Raw genomic sequence first — 25165 nt, 5'->3', positions numbered from 1 at the left:
TAAGTACTTTTGTTTGTCTGTTTGGTCTTTTTAGTTTTATGCCTTGGCTTTGTCAGTTTATTTTTAACTTATGAGTTTGATAATCCCTTTGGTATCGTTCGATTTTCCTTTACATATACATCTTTAAAATATTTCTTTTCAATTAACTAGCAAATAACATCCACAAAAACCTCAATTTTCATCTCTTCCATAACGAATAATACAGTTACATTACTTTGAATTTTTGATCTACGAACTATTTCTGCGTTTTTGTTTAAATGTCCTTCCTTTAAAAACTACGATTGATAACTAAATGAACTTTCTACTATAAACGTTGAAGAAAGTGCTTCGTCTACATTTCGTTTGTTTGATTGTTGCCTTACTACCGGAACGTCAAAGATAAGCCAGCAATCAAATTAATTCAGAAGAAGACTGATATTAATTAAAAATTAGTTATTGTCTATTTATTTAGAAAACAAGACAGTAACATTATTTCAATTTTTCTTAATAACTAAATATATCCTTATCCAATAATTTGAAGGTCGTCAGGGTACCTGAAAAAAATAAAGTCAATTATAATATCACTAACGTAAAATAACATACATAACTGAAAATTATAAAAAATTTCGAGGAAATTGGTTGGTTGTATCAATTTGGTTGTGTATGAAGAAAGGTATTTACGGAAATGTAAAAAATCAGTTAAAAAATCAAAATAATGTCTCCTTTGTCATACAAAATTTACAATCATTGACAAATATTGACTCAAAAGAAAAGTTCTTGATAAAACAAGGTCAAAGTTGACTAGATAATACACATAGATACTTACTTAAGTTCACATACGAAATATTCTGTTTCTAAGCAGGGTTGGTCATTCCATTCCCAATTATGATCATAGTCCATTTCAAGGCAGTCTTCGTTTCCGTGATAATTGTTCGGCTTTCCTCTTGCCCATGCTGTAAAGTTAAATATTATGTTGGAAGAAGCCCATTGCCATGTTCCTTCGATCACATCATCTCTTCCTCCTATCCAGTAGTCATGATCTGTTAAATATTTATCAGTAAAATTTTAACTTAAAAATATATGCATTGTTCAACATTCCTATAGTTGTAGAACACTAAGAAATCCATTGTATGCTGAATGTGTACTGATTGATATTTCAGTCTTAGATAGATGCTTTTTTATTAGTTGGTGACTTTTATATATATAGTTAACAGTAGCTGCGAGTACTTTCAGATCTGTACTTAGTGTATGTTTGTTGTAGGGATGTATCATTTATACCCTGTAACGACACTTTTATGTTTTTGTCAAAAAATTCAAAAAACTTAAAACACACTTTATCTTGAAAATTTTATTGGATATATAGCAGTTTGAAGTCACTTAATTTGATCATTTAGGAGCTTGATATTTCCTTAACCAGCTACTGGTTACCCAACTGTTTGATCTTTATTACCTTACAAGAATCAGCTCATTTAACAGTTATCTCCTTGTAGTGTTATGCACCATCTTACAACCAGAAACCAATAATAAAATGCCTTACAAAGATATATAATATACTGCTGTGTTTGGAGGTGTATTTATATGTTAAGTTTTTTGATATGTGCGGTATGTGATATCTCCGCGACTATTTTGTATCCATACAAGCTACACAATATAGAAAAATCCCTAGTCAAAATCATAGATAAATGCATTTTTCAAAAAAATCAAAAATGTATTTGTATACCTGTTATTTGTACAATAGTTGGCTAATTGTCGGATGAAACTACTATGATATGACGCTGTGTTTGGAGGTGCATTTATATGTTTTACTTTTTGAGGTGTCCGGTTGGTTATATCTCCACGACTATTTTGCATTTATACAAACTGCAAACTATATAGTAAAGTCCCTAGTCAAAATTATAGATATATGCATTTTTGATTAATTTTCCAGTTGAACAGTAAATTGTAAAAATACATACGTTTTCCAAAATCTTTAAAAATTTTAATTAAGTAATCTGATTGTTCTTTACTTTCTATTTCAGCAAGTCTGGCATTATGTGCACGACAACTATCCTAAAATTAAAATTTTTATACATTAGTCTCTTCACGGACATTTTTTCATGATATCAGATAAAATCATTTAATGAACATATTCAAATGGTCATTACATGTATCACCAGTTCTAAATTATTTCCCAAACTTGCAGGTTTTCAGTGCACTGCCATCGCGGTCACACGCTCTAAAAAAATAATGACTATTAATCCTGTCTGTATAGTTAATCCCGGTTTTGTATCAGCTTCAGTAAACCTACATATATAACATGCCATCAAACTGACATGGGTGCTTTTATTGGAAATAAAAAGTAAATAAGAAATTAGCATAATTCATTTCAAAGAGTAAAGTTACAAATTGTCTTGGATGCTTCATAGATATAAGAAGATGTGGTATGAGTGCCAATGAGACAACTCTCTACCAAAGTCATAATTTGTAGAAGTAAACCATTACAGGTCATGTTCGGTCTTCAAAACGAAGCATTGGCTCACACGGAACAGCAAGCTATGAAGGGCCCCATAGAAATGTTTGCTCAGAACATTGTATAATTTTTTAATCACCCCCTTAAGAACTATGATAGCATCCATTGGTTTCAGATGCCATTTAGACGATGGAGTATCTAGTTATTGCAGTTAATTTCAGATAAAAAAAACCATACTTCAATCTTTTCATTTTGGTGAAATGTAATTGAATATCATGTCAACACACACATTTAACATACCTCTGCCAATATCCAGTTGTATTTGTTATCGCTTAAATAATAACACGATTTTTCAAAATGATGCCATCCGACTGGACACTGAGAGTGTATCGTAGCTAAAATAATTAAACATACATGTCTCAATATAAAACCTTCAACGAAAAAACAGCTTCATATATGCAGTTAGGCTACCAATTAAAATTAAAACGAATAATCGTTCATATTGAATGAATATGTTGTGTTGTCATGTTAATTCGCATTGTATAGTATTACACTTTATTGCTTTGATGTCACGGAAGTAAGTCAGAAGCAATCAAGTTTATGAAAAAGTGGGAAATTAATATTGTATTCATATCTTGTAAATAGTCTCGGTAGATCTGTAAGAAACCCGCATTCTTAAATGCGATATTTAACTTGCAACTGTACGTGTCTTTTCGTCAGTAAAGCGAAATTATTCAAATATGAGATGTCGCTTAATTACGTGGGTCAGTAGGATAAGAAATTAACTATGTGATTCTTATGCTTCTGATTAGTTATTAAGATTTAAATGTATTTTTTAATAAAGGTAAGAATTTTTAAGTTTTGTGTACACACTGGCGTCAACAGCGTGTGTATGAACAAACACTGTGATTGTTTTTATCTTACCGAACAGTTTGAAAACTACAAGAATGTGACACAAAAATGCAATCCCTGAATACTCCATTGTAAATAGAAGTTTCATATCTTATCTGATCTAATACGGCCTTGAAATTGCATGGATTCTTGTTGACCCCTAGATCTTACAAGCATGGATATATAATTTTAATTGGAAAGTTATTCATGTATTGGATAGGTTTTTTTTAAACATGGATTGAGGCTTCCGATTTTAACAAAAGGGAAGTAATTGACTTAATAACATTAACGGTACTAATGTTCTGCACCAGATTCGAATTTCGACAATTAATGTAACTTTAGTGATAATCGAAGCCAACTTATTCGAAAATCCAAAGCTTATTAAAATTATGAGGAAATATAAACAAAAAAAGGATAAAAAAAAGTATAGCCAAAGCCGGGCATGGAATCAGGGCTTTTCATGAGGGAGATACATTCCTTAATTTTAAATAGAAGTTTAAAAAATATTTTTAAAATTTTTGTTACAACAAATTTTAATAACGTAAAATCCGTATATTCAGAAATAAGTAAGATCTACTGGGCTAGTGATACTCTAGGGCACTATCAGATAACACTAGTGAGCCAAAATCTGCCTACCTTTCCGGACCAGATGCTATAACCCACAGTTTTCGATAGGATTCGTGTTGCTCAATATAAATATGAAATTATTGTTTTGTGGACGACTTGATTGTTTTTCTTTGTTTTTTGTCACTTGTTTTTATATTCAATTAATGTGTTTTGAATGTCTCTTGGTATCTACCGTCTCTATTTTTTTTTTCATGTGAAGAATTCTATAAACCACGAATTATACATTGCGTTTTACTGATAATTGATCCATTTGACATGTAGAACTGTTATTTATTTCATCTATCCAAGGATTTGTATAGTAAGTCTACTACACAAATCCTTGATCTACCCAACGAAACAATCAATTTCAAAAGAAAGTTGGGTTCCTCAGGGGGACGAGAGGTCAACACTAAGGTTGAGAGTTTGAATTCCTTACGTGACAGGTGCCTTCTACTCCAAACTTAATTGGCTATGATTGTTAGTTTTTATCTCCGGCCATCCAGTTTCCATCACCAATAAAAACTGACAGCCGCACAATAACACAATAGTGTTTAAGGTGGCATAAACACCAATCAATCAATCAATCAAAAGAAAGTAAACCTTTTCCCTGCCATACGATCTATCCAGTTTGTTCATAAACACTACCTTTAAATGCAATAGGTATGGTCAACGAAATTTGACGTTACGTAAAAACGAACTGAATGTCATAATGCTAGATTGTGGGGTTTGAAAGATGGTCGGCGTCAACTCTATTCTAACTCCGTGGTTATAGGTTTATCCACAAGAACATGAACAGAAACATAAAGTAATATCAACTGGTTGGAACCAATAAAACTGATAGTTATAAAGTCGTCGCCAATAGTTTATTAAAACATCTAGATGTGCTTGTCAGAATATTTGCACTGTTTTTGTACTTTTCAGTTGGATGATATCTTTCATAATGAGTGAGAATTTGATATAGCGTTGATTTTCACGAAATGAACATTTAAATGACTTTTGAAAGTCGTCAATTACCTAACAAATATCAAATGGAAATGTCATAATATTGGCAAATCCAATTAATGTGTCTGTCGTATTCCTTTTTTTTTTTTATCATATTCCGTGAATGTGATACACGAAACATCTCTCCATGCGATTAAAAAATAGAAGGTCAAAACAATAAGAAAATGTGAACTTTATAAATAAACTAATCATTGATACAAGGATTACAGTTTGTATTTGCACCAGACGCGCGTTTTTCTACAAAAGTTTCATCAGTGACGCTCAAATCAAAATAAGTAAAAAAAAAAAAAAAGCCAAATAAAGTACGAAGTTGTAGAGCATTGAGTACCAAAAATTCCTTTAAGTTTTACTAAAAACAGCTAAGGTAGTCTTTTCCTGAAGTAGAAAAGACTTGGTATTTCAAAAATTCAAAGTTTTGTTAACAGTTAATTTATAATTATTAACATATCAATGATAATGCATGTCAACACAGAAGTGCTGACTACTGGGCTGGTGATACCCTAGAGGAGTGAAAACTTTAAAAGCAGTGGCATCGACCCAGTGGTTGCATCATTTGTTAGATTTTTTTAAATATCTTTTCCATTCGTTCCTTTAGTTGGTATAGTCGAGTGTTAATTTATGTAAGTAAAGCGAAATTATTCAAATATGAGCTGTCGCTTAATTACGTGGGTTAGTATGATAAGGAATTAACTATGTGATTCTTATGTTTCTGATTAGTTATTAAGATTTACATGCATTTTTCAAGAAAGGTAAGAATTTTAAAGTTTTGTGTACACACTTGTTTACTGGCATCAACATCGTGTGTATGAGAAAAATTACTGTGATTGTTTTTATCTTACCGAACAGTTTGAAAACTACAAAAATGTGACACAAAAATGCAATCCCTGAATACTCCATTGTAAATAGAAGTTTCATATCTTATCTGATCTAATACGGCCTTGAAATTGCATGGCTTCTTGTTGACCCCTAGATTTTACAAGCATGGATATATAATTTTAATTGGAAAGTTATTCATGTTTTGGATTGTTTTTTTTTAAAACTTGGATTGAGGCTTCCGATTTTAACAAAAGGGAAGTAATTGACTTAATAACATACACGGTACTAATGTTCTGCACCAGATTCGAATTTCGACAATTGATGTATCTTTAGTGATAATCGAGGCCAACTTATTCGAAAATCCAAAGCTTATTAAAATTACGAGGAAATATAAACAAAAAAGGATAAAAAAAAAGTATAGCCAAAGCCGGGCAAGGAATCAGGGCTTTGCATGAGGGAGATACATTCCTTAATTTTAAATAGAAGTTTAAAAAATATTTTTAAAATTTTTGTTACAACACATTTTAATAACGTAAAATCCGTATATTAAGAAATTAGTAAGTGCTACTGGGCTACTGATACTCTAGGGCACTATCAGAATAACACTAGTGAAACAAGATCTGCTTACTTTTCCGGACCAGATGCTATAACCCATAGTTTTCGATAGGATTCGTGTTGCTCAATATAAATATGAAATGATTGTTTTGTGGACGACTTGATTGTTTTTCTTTGTTTTTTGTCACTTGATTTTATATTCAACTAATGTGTTTTGAATGTCTCTTGGTATCTAGCGTCTCTACTTTTGTCATGTGAAGAATTCTATAAACCACGAATTATACGTTGCGTTTTACTGATAATTGATCCATTTGACATGTAGAACTGTTATTCATTTCATCTATCCAAGGATTTGTATAGTAAGTCTACTACACAAATCCTTGATCTACCCAACGAAACAATCAATTTCAAAAGAAAGTTGGGTTCCTCAGGGGGACGAGAGGTCAACACTAAGGTTGAGAGTTTGAATTCCTTACGTGACAGGTGTCTTCGACTCCAAACTTAATTGACTATGATTGTTAGTTTTTATCTCCGGCCATCCAGTTTCCATCACCAATAAAAACTGACAGCTGCACAATAACACAATAGTGTTTAAGGTGGCGTAAACACCAATCAATCAATCAAAAGAAAGTAAACCTTTTCCCTGCCATACGATCTATCCAGTCTGTTCATAAACACTACCTTTAAATGCAATAGGTATGGTCAACGAAATTTTACGTTACATAAAAACGAACTGAATGTCATAATGCTAGATTGTAGGGTTTGAAAGATGGTCGGCGTCAACTCTATTCTAACTCTGTGGTTATAAGTTTATCCATTAGAACATGGACAGAAACATAAAGTAATATCAACTGGTTGGAACCAATAAAACTGATAGTTATAAAGTCGTCGCCAATAGTTTATTAAAACATCTAGATGTGCCTGTCAGAATATTTGCACTGTTTTTGTACTTTTCAGTTGGATGATATATTTCATAATAAGTGAGAATTTGATATAGCGTTGATTTCCACGAAATGAACATTAAAATGACTATTGAAAGTCGTCAATTACCTAACGAATATCAAATGAAAATGTCACAATATAGGCAAATCAAATTAATGTGTCTGTCGTATCCCTTTGTTTTTATCATATTCCGTGAATGTGATACACGAAACATCTCTCCATGCGATTAGAAATTCGAAGGTCAAAACAATAAGAAAATGTGTACTTTATAAATAAACTAATCATTGATACAAGGATTACAGTTTGTATTTGCACCAGACGCGCGTTTTTCTACAAAGTTTCATCAGTGACGCTCAAATCAAAATAAATTAAAAAAAAAGCCAAATAAAGTACGAAATTGTAGAGCATTGAGTTCCAATAATTCCTAAAAGTTATACTAAAAACAGCTATGGTAGTCTTTTCCTGAAGTAGAAAAGACTTGGTATTCAAAAATTCAAAGTTCTATAAACAGTTAATTTATAATCATGAACATATATCCTAGAGGAGTAAAAACTTCAAAAGCAGTGGTATCGACCCAGTGGTTGCATCATTCGTTTTTTTTTTAAATATCTTTTCCATTCGTTCCTTTAGTTGGTATAGTCGAGTGTCTGTTTTTGTCAGGTTTAATGGACTTTTTTAACCTTGTAGTTGGGTATTTTTGTTTATTATTGATGCTCAAATATCAGAAACACAGTTTTGGCAGTATTTGGCCACAGCCTTATTACAAGCTACAAAATTATAACTAGATAAACAGTTAAGATATATATATGTATAGCAAGCAGATAGATAATTAAATGAACGTAGTCACCTTTCATATTGGCAGACTACAAAAGATAACTAGATAACTAAGTAGATAGATAACTAAATATTTACAATAAATGAAGCATCCAATAAAATAAAATGAATCCTGGGATACAGAGATTCATTATTTTTTGTGTGGTGGGTCCTGGGATACAGAGACCCCCAATATCAAATGTTTTGGATGCGAATTGAAATATGCGACAAACTGACGCATATCTAAAGCAAACGCAGCGAAATGTCTCTAAAATACTTAGTCTTGAAACAAACCACGCACATAACGTTAAGATGGTAAAGTTCAACCAGCAAAATACGGACTTAAGATAAGTACACTGGATACCACACTGATACACTTCATATACAGTTGACTGCTTAGTTGACGTCTCGAACCATTAATTGTAACAGGAACATTCGGAAAAAATACATCAAGACACAGCAAAAATTGTCTATATATATTATGAGCAAAAAGCGGTGGATGGGTGGGTTTTTGAAATCCTCAAAATGTATATACGTCTGCTTCCGTCAAATGTAGCTATTGAAAAGATTGCATTCGCAGTCATACTGCGCGTGATCAATCAGATAAGTGATAACCCACATTAGACAAAAAGTAGCACGAAAGTAGCACAAAAAGTAGACACACATTGCTTACACTAATAACAAAATCTATGCTGAATCATAAATTCTATTATTATTGATGCGCAAATATCAGAAACACAGTTTTGGTAGTATTTGGCCACAGCCTTATTACAAACTACAAAATTATAAACACATATAACCAGATAAACAGTTAAGATATATATACGAGTCTAAATTGAAAACTACGTTCAAAACCTATGATTGCGTTGGATAAAAACCGCAATTTTTATACGTGTGCATGTAAAACAAATTTCGTTGTAGAAGGGTCTAAAAACAGCACAAACAACATTTTCCAAAAGACCAAAAAAGTGAAGAAGTATATTTAAACAAAACGCATTTGACTAACAGGTCGAACAACTGATGTTCTTTAACCCTGCTGACTGCCATTGGCGATTGCCAAATAAAATTGATCACAAGATGTAACAAAATGGATCTTAATATAAATTTAATACTAAACAGAATTTGTTTTACTTGTGGCCACGATGTTATGTCACAAACATAAGGTGTCAATATTTTTTTAGTACACCAGATCCGGATTTCGACAATAAATGTCTCTTCAGTGATGGTAGGGATCGAAACGGTATTTGGAAGGCCATATAAAAAGTACCCTCATTTTTAGATAGACTCTTGAATTTTAAGAGCCAATATAGGATGAACGGATCATATAAAACGGAGGGAAAATATGATACAAGCCCAAACGAAAAAATATAAACGAGTCTAAATTGAAAACTACGTTCAAACCTATGATTGCGTTGGATAAAAACCGCAATTTTTATACGTGTGCATGTAAAACAAATTCGTTGTAGAAGGGTCTAAAAACAGCACAAACAACATTTTCCAAAAGACCAAAAAAGTGAAGAAGTATATTTAAACAAAACGCATTTGACTAACAGGTCGAACAACTGATGTTCTTTAACCTTGCGGACTGCCATTGGCGATTTCCAGATAAAATTGATCACAAGATGTTACAAAATGGATCTTAATATAAATTTAATACTAAACAGAAATTTTTTAATTTGTGGCCACGATGTTATGCCACAAACATAAGGTGTCAATATTTGTTTAGTACACCAGATACGGATTTCGACAATAAATGTCTCTTCAGTGATGTTAGGGATCGAAACGGTATTTGGAAGGCCATATAAAAAGTACCCTCATTTTAAGATAGACTCTTGAATTTTAAGAGCCAATATAGGATGAACGGATCATATAAACTGGAGGGAAAATATGATACAAGCCCAAACGAAAAAATATAAACGAGTCTAAATTGAAAACTACGTTCAAACCTATGATTGCGTTGGATAAAAACCGCAATTTTTATACGTGTGCATGTAAAACAAATTTCGTTGTAGAAGGGTCTATATATAGCAAGCAGATAGATAATTAAATGAACGTAGTCACCTTTCATATTGGCAGACTACAAAAGATAACTAGATAACTAACTAGATAGATAACTAAATATTTACAATAAATGAAGCATCCAATAAAATAAAATGAATCCTGGGATACAGAGATTCATTATTTTTTGTGTGGTGGGTCCTGGGATACAGAGACCCCCAATATCAAATGTTTTGGATGCTAATTGAAATATGCGACAAAATGACGCATATCTAAAGTAAACGCAGCGAAATGTGCCAAATTGACCAAGGCAGTCATAAATGACTGACGGGTCAACCGCCATTCCAAGCGGATAGAGCTGCGTAAAAGCTGTGGGCAAAATACAATAATTATATAATATATAGAGGAGCTATACATATCTAATAAAAACTGAATTCAAATGAATATCTTAAAAGTTCATGATTTACATTCGGGAAAAGTGTGTGGAAATGTAGGGAAAACGGTACTATTTATTCTGCCATAGGCGACAATGTTAACATTTTCTAAATTTACCACTTTTTAAGATAAAAACCTGGATAAAACAGTTATATGTTGTGTTAGTACTTTATTACTCTGTTTTAAAAATTAAAGCCAAATAGTACATGACCAACTTCCAACGGAGCTTGTTTATGTTATCCATGCTCACCGTCATTTTGCACCAAATTTATGAAATTTTGCAAGTCTTTTCGAATAATTCTCTAGAAAATATTTCAATAGGTTTTAAAATTTATATTGTAAATATACACACTGCAGTTATTCATCTAGACTTGCTACATGTCCCTTCCTAATTATTATTATTTTTTCAATTTTGCTTCTTTAATAATTTTACTGCTACTAGGAGATTATAATTATACTGACATCTGCAGGAGGAAGGGACTTGTAAAGTTTGTCTGAGGCGTGACCAAACTGTTAATCTTAGAGTAATTAAGATTGACATTTATTGGTAAGAATTTCAGATAACAGTTGGGAAGTGAAACTTGATATTCCAGTGTTGTGCAAATACTGTTTATTTATTTTCATTTTATAACTTACTAGAACGACAAGGTCACTGAACTTATACATATGATCAAACATCACATCATTGTCAGAGTTTCTGTTGTTTCCAATGGCAGAAAGTTTTACTCCAAAAAAGTTTTTTAGATTTATAAAATTTACTCCAACAGCTAAAAAAAAACTCTTTGTGTAATTTGTGGAAACAGAATTGAAAAAAGTGATTACAGGAGAAAATTATTTCATGGCAGCATCAAATCTGAATACTGTATTCTTATTGAAAAATATCTGGAAATAAATATTACAGAAGAGACACATGCAGATACTGCATGTAGAAAATGTGTTAGAGAATTGCAAAAAATTGACAGTGTTTTCAAAACATTTAAATCGTCATATCAGAATACTTTGGCAAAACTACGTGAAACACATGGACATAACTCGGTTTCATTCAAAAGACAATTTTAAAATATGGGAGAACAGCATGGGATATATACACATGACAGCCTAATTATCTATTATCAGCAGATGTGAAATAATAACCTCTTACCGACCAGTATCTGGTCGGTATAAAATGTTATTATACAAGTCCCTTTCTCCAAGGGCAATCAGTAGGCTGGCACTTATCAGTAAACATATAAATTAGTAAGAGAGAAATATTACAAAGGGAATTATAGCAAGTCTATTATTCATAGATAAATAAAAAATATATTGTACCCTCACATCCAATCACAGCGCTCCTAATTTGACTTCCTTCACCTGCCTTCGGTACACAAAAGGCCAACCTAATGATGGGAAAATTAAATACTACCGTTTTCCCTATACTGTGACATAGAGATATAAAGAATTCTTATGACATTATTAATGCAATACTGGGCTATTGTGAAAACCTTGGCTATAATAAATACTTGTATGTCCCCAGTACTTAAAGAAACATAGATCATTTTATGTCCCCACCCCTACATGCTGGTTTACCTCATTCTCTACTTCTTTCAGAAAAGCCTTAATAAACAACCTGTATCCAATCATATCTTATCTTATTTAAAAAGAATGATAAATAGTTCCATTTAAGGTAGATAGGGTGTCTTCCTCCATTTTGGATTTTGAAATACCAGAAAACAAGGTCTAGATTTTTGATAAAATGTGCAAATTTTAAGATTAGTAGGTAATTCATGTGTAAGATTTTTCATTATAATATAGAAAATGCCATGTTTTATCATATTTAGGGTTGTATTTTACCAAAAAACAAATACTTTTGTTTGATTCATTTTTTTCCAACTTTGCCATATAAGGGGAGACAATTCAAATGCAAGGGCAGATAATTCAGATAGTGTTACTTTTACAAAAGAATGTGTTAGGAATTTACCCTTTTTATTATGTAGCAAGAAAACGAGTCCGGTGACCCCATTTTTTCTTCTTCTTATCTGAAAGAATATTATTGGAGCTATCTTCTCATATTTTATCTCAAAATTATATGGTGTAGTTTTCGTTTATGACCGAAAATTGGGTTTTCCATGCATAATCTATACAAAATCTGACAATTTTGCACAACCTGTAGTGTGAAAATAAGTCCGGTGACCCATTTTTTTTATTAATGTTCTTAAACAAGCAGGATATAAACTACATTTTGGCAAATTATTAAGAAATTCTATGGATTATTATTTAGACACCCCATCTACCTTAAACAGATAAAATGGACAGTTCCATTCAATTTGTATTCATTTTATCAAAAATTTACAAGAAATGCACAAATGCAAGATTTTTCATACTAATTTCTATTCCATGCTTTAGTATATGCCATATTGTGGTTAAAAATTTTAGAGCTTGTTATAAAATCTATTATTCTGTCTTGAGATGATGAAAACAAAGATATTAGACACTTTAAACTTTAAATATGCAAACTACTCAGCTGTAAAGTTGCCTTTGATGCCTGTATTAATCAATGTAAAAAGCTGAATTATGTCCCTTGGGAGTATTAATTTCCAACAAAAGTCCTTTCAAACAGTAGGAAATTAAAAATTATTTATGTCTGATATAATAAAAGAAAGAAACTACAAAATGAAGCACTTTTGAAATATTTGCTGCATGCATTATCAAGAATGTGAACAATTCTTTACACAGGAGAGTATAAATTCTATGTAAATTTAGCCTCAAGTGGGCCTCTTTTTTTTTAGATGAACAATTCTAACACTGAAAATGCTTTCAATGTGATCAAATATTGCCTAATTCCATAAACAATACAACTAAACCAGGCAATTTCCCATTTTAATAGATTATGTTTACAGAAATACCCAAGTTATACATTCAGGGAATTACGCAGCAAAAAGGCAAACATTTCAGTAAAAAATATTTGTTGCGACTTGAATTCTGGTGTTTCAAATTGTAAAAATCATTGCGAAAGGTGAAATCAAATACAAAAGAACTATAATATGGTGCATTTTACACAATATAGTTAATATTGACATCCTAGAATAAAGTTTTATATCATTACCAATCAATTTGACCTATCATGATGACTCAGCACTTTTCTCAACACAGTATTGTTCTCAGTGAAAAATTTCTATTCTTTGTGATCAAAATCAAATGTACTAATCAAAAGCTTCAAAAAAGTATAAAAGACTTGAAGTTTGAGTGACTTTGATTTCCCTTGCTATCTTCAGTATAGGGAATACGGTACTATTTATTCTGCCATAGGCGACAATGTTAACATTTTCTAAATTTACCACTTTTTAAGATAAAAACCTGGATAAAACAGTTATATGTTGTGTTAGTACTTTATTACTCTGTTTTAAAAATTAAAGCCAAATAGTATCATGACCAACTTCCAACGGAGCTTGTTTATGTTATCCATGCTCACCGTCATTTTGCACCAAATTTATGAAATTTTGCAAGTCTTTTCGAATAATTCTCTAGAAAATATTTCAATAGGTTTTAAAATTTATATTGTAAATATACACACTGCAGTTATTCATAGATAAATAAAAAATATATTGTACCCTTACATCCAATCACAGCGCTCCTAATTTGACTTCCTTCACCTGCCTTGGGTACACAAAAGGCCAACCTAATGATGGGAAAATTAAATACTACCGTTTTCCCTATAGGCAAATCAAATTAATGTGTCTGTCGTATCCCTTTGTTTTTACCATATTCCGTGAATGTGATACACGAAACATCTCTCCATGCGATTAGAAATTCGAAGGTCAAAACAATAAGAAAATGTGAACTTTATAAATAAACTAATCATTGATACAAGGATTACAGTTTGTATTTGCACCAGACGCGCGTTTTTCTACAAAAGTTTCATCAGTGACGCTCAAATCAAAATAAGTAAAAAAAAAAAAAAGCCAAATAAAATATGAAATTGTAGAGCATTGAGTTCCAATAATTCCTAAAAGTTATACTAAAAACAGCTATGGTAGTCTTTTCCTGAAGTAGAAAAGACTTGGTATTCAAAACTTCAAAGTTTTGTAAACAGTTAATTTATAATCATGAACATATCAATGATAATGCATGTCAACACAGAAATGCTGACTACTAGGCTGGTGATATCTTAGAGGAGTAAAAACTTCAAAAGCAGTGGTATAGACCCAGTGGTTGCATCATTCGTTAGATTTTTTTTTAAATATCTTTTCCATTCGTTCCTTTAGTTGGTATAGTCGAGTGTTTGTTTTTGTCAGGTTTAATGGACTTTTTTTAACCTTGTAGTTTGGTATTGTTGTTTATCTTGTCTTATATGAGATCGACAACAATTAATTTTGTTGATCTAACACAAAACTGTGTTCTTCACTCACAGATTAAGTTTTGCCTACATCTTGCAAAGACCTTCCCTTAAACCGGTGCTATGGATTGTTCTTTAACCAATAGTGAGGTGTGAGTGTGATTCGTTATTGTTGTGTAAGATGATTTGTGTAAAATAGGATAGCATTATGTATCTGGATTCAAAACTTAAAGAATCTAAGTAAGTAACATGTTCAATTGAAAACAAATTGTTGCAGAAATAAATCAATGACACTCATAACTCCACTTTTAGAACATTCATAAATTACGTATCACCTTCCTTCTCCATTTCGTCTTTTCATAAATTTAAATTAGTTTTTTTCAGTTAATATACAAAACGTCCAAAAAGACTTCCCCTCAATAAAAAAAAACGACCTGTATATGCAAATGTTGAATAAGTATGTATGTGCTACATCATTTAATACTGTAAATAGAAGTATAGCTTATTGGAGAATTTAATACAAGTAATATATCCTTTACATATCAAAACATAAAAAAAAACCAGCACAGTTCACAGATCCATACATGTAGCGGTGTGATTAAAATATGACAATATGATGTCTTATTTATGAAATTCAAAGAAAATTAATGCTACGCCTTGACGATTAGTATGTATGAGACAAGCGGTTTGGATAAAATAAATCTTTTACTGCACGAAAATCGGAAAAGAAAAATTTATCCCTAAAGTTGTCTCCGATTTTCGGATGGTCGTAACTTTAAGTTATGACCATCCGCTTACCACCAGTGTGATCGAACCACAATAAACCCGTCATTATCATAAACAAGTTAATTCAGAAACATTCCAAAAAAACTGTCAATTTGCGAATCTGATAATACAATTAACCGTAATACAAAGCGCGTCTGTAGCATATTGAGATAGATTTTTTTTCAAATTGTATACAATATTGAAATCACATGGTTAATAGACACTATATAAACTTATTTCAAAATGTGTTTACCACAGGTTGGTCAGGTGGTATAATAAGAAGCAAACAATTACTTTGTTTTTAAAACTGCTATACATGTAAGAGCTGTCTTAGCGAAAAAAACGTAAATAGTACATAAATCGTGTACGAGTTGGGGAGTTTTTTTAGGTTAATATATTTTGTTAAAAAAAGGGCCATGCAGTTGTTGACGTACATTGATAAAATATGTCTTAAAATAGAAACAATAGTATTGAAATCGAAATCTAACTTAAGCTTTACTATTTAAAATATTGTTTTCTAATATCATAACAATACTTTAAATTTACCCTCAAGAGCTCCATATATTTCCAAATACGCCTGGTACCTTTGATAAATATTCATGTTAAAGCACTGGTTCAATACTGTATCGCATTACAAAATTTCTTTTTGTATTATATTGAGTGTCAAATAGGATAGCATTATGTATCTGAATTCAAAACTTAAAGAATCTAAGTAAGTACCATGTTCAATTGAAAACAAATTGTTGCAGAAATAAATCAATGACACTCATAACTCCACTTTTAGAACATTCATAAATTACGTATCACCTCCCTTCTCCATATCGTCTTTTCATAAATTTAAATTAGTTTTTTTTCAGTTAATATACAAAACGTTCAAAAAGACTTCCACTCAATAAAAAAAAAACGACCTGTATATGCAAATGTTCAATAAGTATGTATGTGCTACATCATTTAATACTGTAAATAGAAGGATAGCTTATTGGAGAATTTAATACAAGTAATATATCCTTTACGTATCAAAAGAAAAAAAACCCAGCACAGTTCACAGATCAATACATGTATCTGTATGATTAGATTATGACAATATGATGTCTTATTTGTGAAAATTGATACTACGCCTTTTAAGAAACAAAGGAATAACCGTTTCACAGATAATATCGGATATATTCCTTATGTCGTTACTACAATCCCCTTCCCGTTTCACGAATGGGACATACTGAATTAGACTATTTACCGGATTTGTAATAACATAAGCAACACGACTGGTGGCATGTATGGAGCATTAAGTTTCTATGTAGTGTCTTGTGTACTATTATTTGTCCGTTTGACTTTTTTAGCCGTGGCGTTGTCAGTTTATTTTTGACCAATGAGTTTGACTGTCCCTTTGGTATCTTTCGCCCCTCCTTCTGAATCTTATGTAAAAATTGTATTGTATATGTCAAAGAGCAGTGTATAGATCTAAATAAAGAACTCATTAATGAACGGAAAATGATTGCAAAAACTGCTTTCAAGTTGTATTATGTGTCAAATTTCAATATAATGAGATCAAAGGGGTCAAAGGTACTATTTAAAAAAAAGGAAAATAAGATCATAACTTTCCGAACTCATTTTTATACAAGAGAATGAAGTATAACATCCTTTTATCCAACAATACTTGGAACCAATGGTATAGATTCAATCACACTCTCAGGATACCTGGAATGAAAACATTGTAAAATCATATCAAATGAGTTTATTGTAATTTTAATGTTAACGAAATTCTTAGACCAATGATTGTATATATGCTAAACTAAGTCCTGTATGCAAGTTATTTTAAATTCTCATGTTATAAAAATTATTAGACCAATGCTTGTATATATGCTAAACTAAGTCATGCATGCAAGTGATATTTAACTTTATTTCGAATCTATAATGAATTATCGATAAATAATAAAATGTATTCAGTGAGTGTAAATCGCAAGCTAATTAACTTTCGAGTAATACGTTATCAAAATTAGCAAAAGGTGCACGTAACAAATAAGAGACATAATATTTTAATTCGCATTCCCATTTGTTAATTCGCAGTTACTTTTTGATTTGTTGTTTTAAATTTGTTCTTAAGAATCAGTTATTACTATTTGTAAAATGCAGCTGCTCAAGGGGATTAAACATATTTGTATGACTTTTTAAACTTAAAAGGACAAAACAGCAATTGTCATAAATCATCTAATTTTTATTTTCGAAAGTCTCATATATATTTATAATTAATTTTGCTGGAATTTGAATTTTGTTTATGGGTAATCATAAACATGTATATGTATTTTGAATAATTGCAAAAGTTGACTATGCATAGGCTATATATTTCACAAAACATGTTTAACCCCGCAGCATGTTTGCGCCTTTCCCAAGTCAGAAGCCTCTTGCCTTTCTTAGTCTTTTTTTTTTTTTTTTTTTTAATTTTAGCTAATTTCTGTTTAGGATTATCGAGTGACGTACATTTTCCCTGAACTAGTACACAAATTTATTTAGGGGCCAACTCAGGATCGTCTCCGGGTGCGTCATTTTCTCGCTCTGTTGAAGACCCATTGATGGCTGCTGTCTGCTCTTCTATCGGTTGTTGTCTCATTGACATACCAAATTTTTTTTCTCAATTTTTTGAGATATTTACATACGTATTTATCGATCATTCTTAGTGACTTATAAAGTTAGCTAATCTGCAAGGCACTCTCTCATTTTGTCACGATATATTGTTACGCTGCCTCTCTGGCGTTAGAGTCGGTCACCAGAGATAACAGGGTTACATAACAAGGAATCTATTAGAGGTCGAGAAAGGTGTCTTAATTTAAACCACCGATCTAAACCTGAAATAGGACGAAGGAATTATATACATGTACCAATAGAGGTGTATTAATGTACTATTGTAGTCCTGTTTTCATGAGTATTATTAAAATGAAATAGAATATTTATAAAGTTCAACATTTTATTAATGAGATAAAATACTGGAACAAGTCTGGACTCTCGGTGCTGTCACTGGTTAGTGTCCCCGGGTATGGTTGGTCTTACAACTATTCACGTGGGTGAATACTGCTCATAAGCTATATATGTATAGCTTTTCTTTAACACAAATCCTTTATACAAAAGGTTTCAATCATAGTTCTAATTACTTTTACTAAACAAGATCAAAAGGCTTGATCTTCCTCAAACTGTTATATTAAAAACATAACATATATGTTTTTCAATTATCACTATTTATATTTAATACTATCTCAATAGCCACGGTTATATTTTCATTAATTTATAATATACACATCTGAATCTCCGAATCTGGTGACAAAAATATTTAGTCACCGTCACCCACAAGTATAGTCACCGTCACCGACAGATATAGTCACCGTCACCTACAGCTATAGTCACCGTCACCTACAGCTATAGTCACCGTCACCGATATTATAGTCACCGTCACCGAGATTTAATCACCGGGACTGATATTTGTCACCGTCACCTTTAATATAATTATAATCCTATAATATATTTCACAATACTAACTTTTAAATTCATTACATCCGACATATTTGTATTTAGTTTATCTATCTATTTGATACGACTCTTTCCACAAGTTTGAGCTATCTCCCTTGACGCAGCCAACCATACGTATTTATATTCTAAATTGACCAATGAGAATGGAGCTTATATAGAGACGCCCAATCACGAGCCATCACTCTTCTTAGGGAAATTCCCTTAACGGTGACAAAATAGTAAACAATGCCATGTTCTTCACGAACAAATATAATTTATGTATTTAAAATGCAACTAAAAGCTTGGAAAACGTTTGTAATGGATACAAACAGATACAAACTACTGTATATAGCAATCGACAGTGAACAAGAAACGAGAATTCTAACCAATACACATCAAACATGTAAGTGTCACCTAGATCGGTGACAAACATTAAAAATCGGAACGAGAGTTATTTACAGTCTCTAACTATTCCGAGAAATTAGCAATCATACACAAAAGAAACCAAAACATAAAGAAATATAAGATGTAAAATTATGCCAACAAGAATCACCATATTATTATTATTTACAGCCGTAAATAAAAATCTATGGCCTACTTTCATTTTCCAACAGTACGAGAATAAACGTTATCTGTCTCAAAAACAAGAATACACAGGTTTAAATCATACAAATTAATAGTTTTATATGTACAAGAATAAGCCTTTCCTGACTTATCAAACACATTCGATAATCAACTTATGATCAGGGATGATAACAACAACGAACATGCATATTACAAATAACACTGAATAACTACTGGGAGCCGGCATAACAATATCATGTACTGTGTTAAAACCTAGATATAACAAACTAGTCAAGACATCATTTGATGAAAGAATGCCATATTTGAACATTTTAAAGCTTATTTAACTCAGTAGTCTAGGTGGTGTACACATTGTAGGCGGAGATGTCACAATATCGCATAAGCATGAGATGATATCCAGCTAAATGAAAGAAACATCAAAAGTAAACTTTATTGACAATTCTAAAAACTGAACAAAATAGAAAGTCACATGTTTTAAGACATTCCAGTGTAACTCGTAACATATGCGTCATCTAAAGCAAATTATCCCAAGCATATATTTGTGATTACTCTAAAAGAAATTCAAATTCCAGCAGAGATTGATTATCAATATACCTCAGCGTGTCTAATTTTATTTCATGTACTTCCTACGTCTATTTTTTAAACGTTTTATTTTTCAATTGCATTTTGAAATATAAATTTTCTGCTTACTTTCTCTCGCATATGAAGTTATGTGATTCCGAACATCTCCTATCGTCCCATAACCAATGATACTTATCTGCCGTTACTAAACAATTCTCGTGATCGTGATGATCATTGTTTGGTTCACCAGGTCCCCATGCAATGTAACTAAAATTTCGGTTAGAAAACGCCCATTTCCATATTCCTTCAGTTACATCATCACGACCTCCGATCCAATAATCCACGTCTGAAACGATAACATTTTAATTGTCATATACAAAGAATAGAATACTATCGAAATAAGCTTTTAAAATTTAATAGAAATAATGGTTATATGTAAAAGTGATGGTTATGATGAGTATCTAACTCCAGGATTCTAAATGCTATAGGGACATGACCAAGCAGTATCTCAACAATTATGAACCTACCTGATAAAAAGTCGTGCATTTTTGTCAATAGATTTTTACTACGATCCTGAAATTGAAGTACTACATAAACATACGTTTATACTAAAACGTAAAATATAAAATTAGTCGTAAATTTTGTTAAGTTCTCATTGTCAACCTCTAGATGTAAGTCAAGATATAAGACAAACATACAGGTATCATCGATATCGTTTATTTGAATAAGGACTTTCCGTTTTCAATTTTCATCGGAGTTCAGTATTTTTGTGATTTTACTTTTTGAAGTTTATATGGATAGAAGCAATCAACATAGTCACCAAATTATTGAGTAAACGAACAACATGTATTTATCCAAAAGGGAAGTTAAATAGTAATGCCAGCTTTTTTTCGTTTTTCGTGAAAAGCTTCTGTGTGTAGTCAGCATTGTCAGAATAATGGTATTTACCAGGAATCATGACACAATCCCTAAACAAGTCGGATTATAGAAAAATATAAAGCCACCGTCACATAGCAGATCATATAAAACAGAGATACCACATCTACTTATTTTTATGTAACATTTTGACATCTCCAATGTGAATCTCGTGATGGAAAAAATCATATAAGATAGAATGTTTGTTATTGGGAACGACAGACGCGCATTTCGTTTAAAAAACTCATCAGTTTCGATAAGTTTTTTGTAAACAAACAGAACGAGTTTAAAAGAGGCCAATATAGATGATAACGATACTGACTCAGAAACCGATAACAAGAATAACGAAGAGTTTTAACAACCTGAAATTGAGAAAGTACAGGAAATATCAAAAACTAATTCGAAAAGAACTTAGCTGTATAGAACAGTAGTTTAACCGATGTTCAACATATGCCAAATACATATCTCCTTCATTGTTAAAATATATTAGTGTAACGTGTGTCTTTCGTTTTGGAATAACAACAGACGTATAAACTTGCAATAATATGGCCACAGTTATCATCCATACTGACATGGATTTAAGGCTGACGGTTTTTATATTTACTGTGTTATGAGAGAAAAAAACACACAATGCATAGTACATTTACCATCATTATGACGACTAACTTGACAACCGTCATTGTGACTTGAAACGAAACATTCGATATGGCGATTTATATTTGTAGCCAGGTCAAACTATGGTTACTATATCTGAGGTGCCTTGCTACCAAAACAAATGTATCGTAAGAGCACGTAAGACGTACCTGCTCCAATCAAAAGTGTTGAATTTACCAAATAGTTGTACTGTTCCTGGGATTCTATCTCTACAAGTCTTGCATCATGTGCACGACAGCTACTCTGGAATTTAAATTAATTTAGAAAACATTTATAGAAATTACAAAATTAAATGCTTTAAACTATCGTTTCTTCTATGCAAATGTTTATGTAAAATTCATAAAACAATTTCTGTTAAGTGGTCGAAACGTTTTAACATTATTCGGTGTCAGTTTATACATATTTTCCATTTATAAGAAAAAAATAATACCTGATATCAAATGATTCAACTAAAAAAGATGGTTCTCTTTCCTAATTTGTAATTTTACTTGCTTTGCTGGTGATATTACTTTAATACCTTTACCGTGTTCTTATGGTGTTACTTTCGATTCTTAGGGTGTGTACACTAAATATTCCAAACAATTCAAGTGCAAGTACATGTATGATGTACTTAGGAATTAAGATATATATATATTGGAGCATACAGTCTGGTTCATGAAAGGCAGATACGAATTTCTGTCCAATCTATTGCTTATAAGAATGCAGAGCATAAACAGCAAAGGCTAATATAAAAAGTATACTCAACTTTTATAAATCTAGTGATATTTCGAAGTTTGGTGACTATTTAGATGAAAATAAGGAATATCAAATGACCAATAAATAGAAATCGTCAGTCAAATGTTACTTTTTTGGAAAAATATCTTCTAAAAGTTACATGGTCTTATTAAAACGTTCTGATTAAATAATTAATTTTGTATTTCACAACGTTCTTCAAAGAGATTGGAATAATATTCCTCTAAACACAAAGTATCAAAATGTAAGGATATATTATAATGTCAAAAAAATGAATATGTATTAACTGTATCATAGATAAAAAACATATTTTGAATGATTGTCCAAGAGATGAAAACAATAATTTACGAAAAACAATTACAGTCAAATGAATTTTACAAACTACATGTCTTAGATATTTTTAAAGTAGTACCTCCGCAAGTAACCAATCATATGCATCATTACTGAACATGTAACATGATCGATAAAAGTGGTGCCAGCCAATGGGACAATCACTTCCAAACGTCTCTGAAATAACAAAACAAGTATACATTTGAAGTTTCATTGCTGTCTAGCGCCTTAATTTTCTTCAGAAATTTTTATAATACATTTATAAACTCATAAAATAATCAAAACTTTGAAAGTTCAAATTTTCAATCTTGCTGCCACACTTACCAAATATATGCAAAGTAATAATTATAACAATCACACGTAGATATCTGTTCATTGTAAATTGTTATAAAAGTAGTCGTTAGTATGAAGTCTTATCTATTGTCCTTACATTGACTTGGAGTTTAAAGTATTATCATTAATAATTCATACTCCTTGTACTGTCCATTCAACGAATGGTCAGTTAAAAGATATACACAATTACCCCCCCCCCCAACAACAACAAACAAACAAAAAACATAAAATCCCCCAACCGCACTCTCCTCTACAACAACAACAAACAAACAAAAACATAAAATCCCCAACCGCACTCTCCACTACATCAAACCCTCGTATTTTGAATACACTATTGGAAAATTTTACAATTGCTCCTTATCGCAATGACATACACATAGGATATGTGTAACATTTATCTGTTTGTGATCTCAATCCTCCCTCTTTTTAATCTGAGTCGGTGTTCTACTAAAAGGTGAAGAAAGGTACATAAAATAAAAATCAGTACGAAATGTTTCTTCTCCGTATTTAGTAAGACTAAGTGGGTTCTTTGTTTTACTGTTTCAACAAATAACACTGGGTTTCAATCAAATACAAAACGACGTGAGCCTTTAGTGCTTTAGGATCTAATTGCTATTCTGGAGTATCCAAGATCTGCAGGAAAAACATACGACTTGATTGACTGATGACTGTGTGTATTGGCATACAAGAAGATTTAATCATCTAAAGATTGTATTCGTGTATAAAAAGTAATATTGTCTATTTTAGATTTAGACATGACGTCGATATTTTGAATTCAAATAAGGTGATATAACAGCCACCTTGTCTTAATCTAAAAAAAAATAAAATGTATCAAAGGGTTAAGTCTAAAATTTCCATTGGCATAATATGTTCTTAGATTAAAAAGTACAGGTTTTCGTACTATCAAACATTCAGGAACAATTGCGCTCTAATAGGCAATTCCAGGTATGTTGTTTTTTTTCAGCACAAGTCAGAAAATGAAATGACTTCCACTTTATTTGAACATAAGACAAACAAGAAATTGCAGAATTTATCAACGAGAACGATGGAGCTATGAACTAGTGATGTTATTCCTTCTGTACAAACATTATAATCTTGGTTTCTATAATGAATGTTTACAATTACAAGGTCCATGTCATTTTTCCCGTAGAGTATCACAAGATGCAGAAATAAATATCTTCAACTCGAAATGCAGCTTTAGAAACGAAGGACCTGCATACACCAGGTCCGTATGTAAAAATACACAATAAATCAGGAGATATGGTACGAATGCAATCTCGTTTTACAAGTCACAATTTATAAAGAGTTGATAATCATAAGTCAAAGTACGGCCTTCAACACGGAGCTTTGGTTTACACCGAGCAGTATGCTATAAATTACCCCGAACAAGAATAGTATAAAAAACATTCAAACAGGAAAATAAACAGTCAAATCTATATAAAACAAACACGAAAAACAAGAACCACGTACGAACCATAACAAGAGGGGCGAAAGACATTCAAAACCATAGATCGAAAATAAACTGACAACGCCATGGTTAAAAAACAAAACAGACAAATAGTAGTACACAACCACTTAACAATAGGCTCAAGACTGCTTAAATACTTTAAGGTTACTATTTTTTACTTTTTGAATGACAACATATTGGTCACGTTTAGAGGACGTGTTGGAAAAAAAATAATCGGCATTCTCGTGGAAAACAAATGCGTTCCTTTCTTGCCAAGTTGAACTTGTTATTTTATTCATTTGTGGCTGATTGCATACAGGATTTTCTTGGGAAGAAGAAAGAGAAGTAAACATAATCTTTTAACTTCAGCTACAAAGATGATGTTCTTTCACTAGATTATTTATAATTGTGTGACAATGTTTAACACGGATCTATTCCCACGAATCTGCGATAAAGGATACAACAGAAACAGTTGAGTCTGTCTCATATCTAGAAATTGATAATGCTTTTAAATTTAATACAAAATTAGATTATTTCAGCTTCTTAATTA

General features: G+C 31.5%; 2 protein-coding genes across 3 annotated transcripts; both read right to left on the bottom strand.

Moving 5' to 3' along the window:
* Positions 1–417: 417 nt before the first annotated feature.
* On the bottom strand, positions 418–5834 carry LOC139510676 (perlucin-like). 2 transcript variants are annotated; one of them, XM_071297221.1, is made up of 5 exons: positions 5767–5834; positions 2729–2823; positions 1935–2028; positions 806–1019; positions 418–533 (listed from the first exon to the last, which is right to left on the bottom strand). In XM_071297221.1, the coding sequence occupies exons 1-5, from the start codon at positions 5822–5824 to the stop codon at positions 503–505; spliced, it is 492 nt and encodes a 163-aa protein (XP_071153322.1). In that variant the 5' UTR covers positions 5825–5834; the 3' UTR covers positions 418–502. The 2 variants fall into 2 exon arrangements, with proteins under 2 accessions (XP_071153322.1, XP_071153321.1); XM_071297220.1 differs by lacking the exon at positions 5767–5834 and adding an exon at positions 3353–3489.
* An 11314-nt stretch (positions 5835–17148) lies between these two features.
* Positions 17149–23239, bottom strand: LOC139510675 (perlucin-like). The gene is made up of 5 exons (XM_071297219.1): positions 23160–23239; positions 22918–23012; positions 21923–22016; positions 20334–20550; positions 17149–17258 (listed from the first exon to the last, which is right to left on the bottom strand). Exons 1-5 carry the CDS (start codon positions 23209–23211, stop codon positions 17204–17206), a joined length of 513 nt encoding a protein of 170 aa, XP_071153320.1. The 5' UTR covers positions 23212–23239; the 3' UTR covers positions 17149–17203.
* Positions 23240–25165: the final 1926 nt, after the last annotated feature.

This window comes from Mytilus edulis, chromosome 2, assembly GCF_963676685.1.
Source record: "Mytilus edulis chromosome 2, xbMytEdul2.2, whole genome shotgun sequence".
Lineage (NCBI taxonomy): Eukaryota > Metazoa > Mollusca > Bivalvia > Mytilida > Mytilidae > Mytilus > Mytilus edulis.
This window is presented reverse-complemented; position numbering and strand designations above follow the sequence as displayed.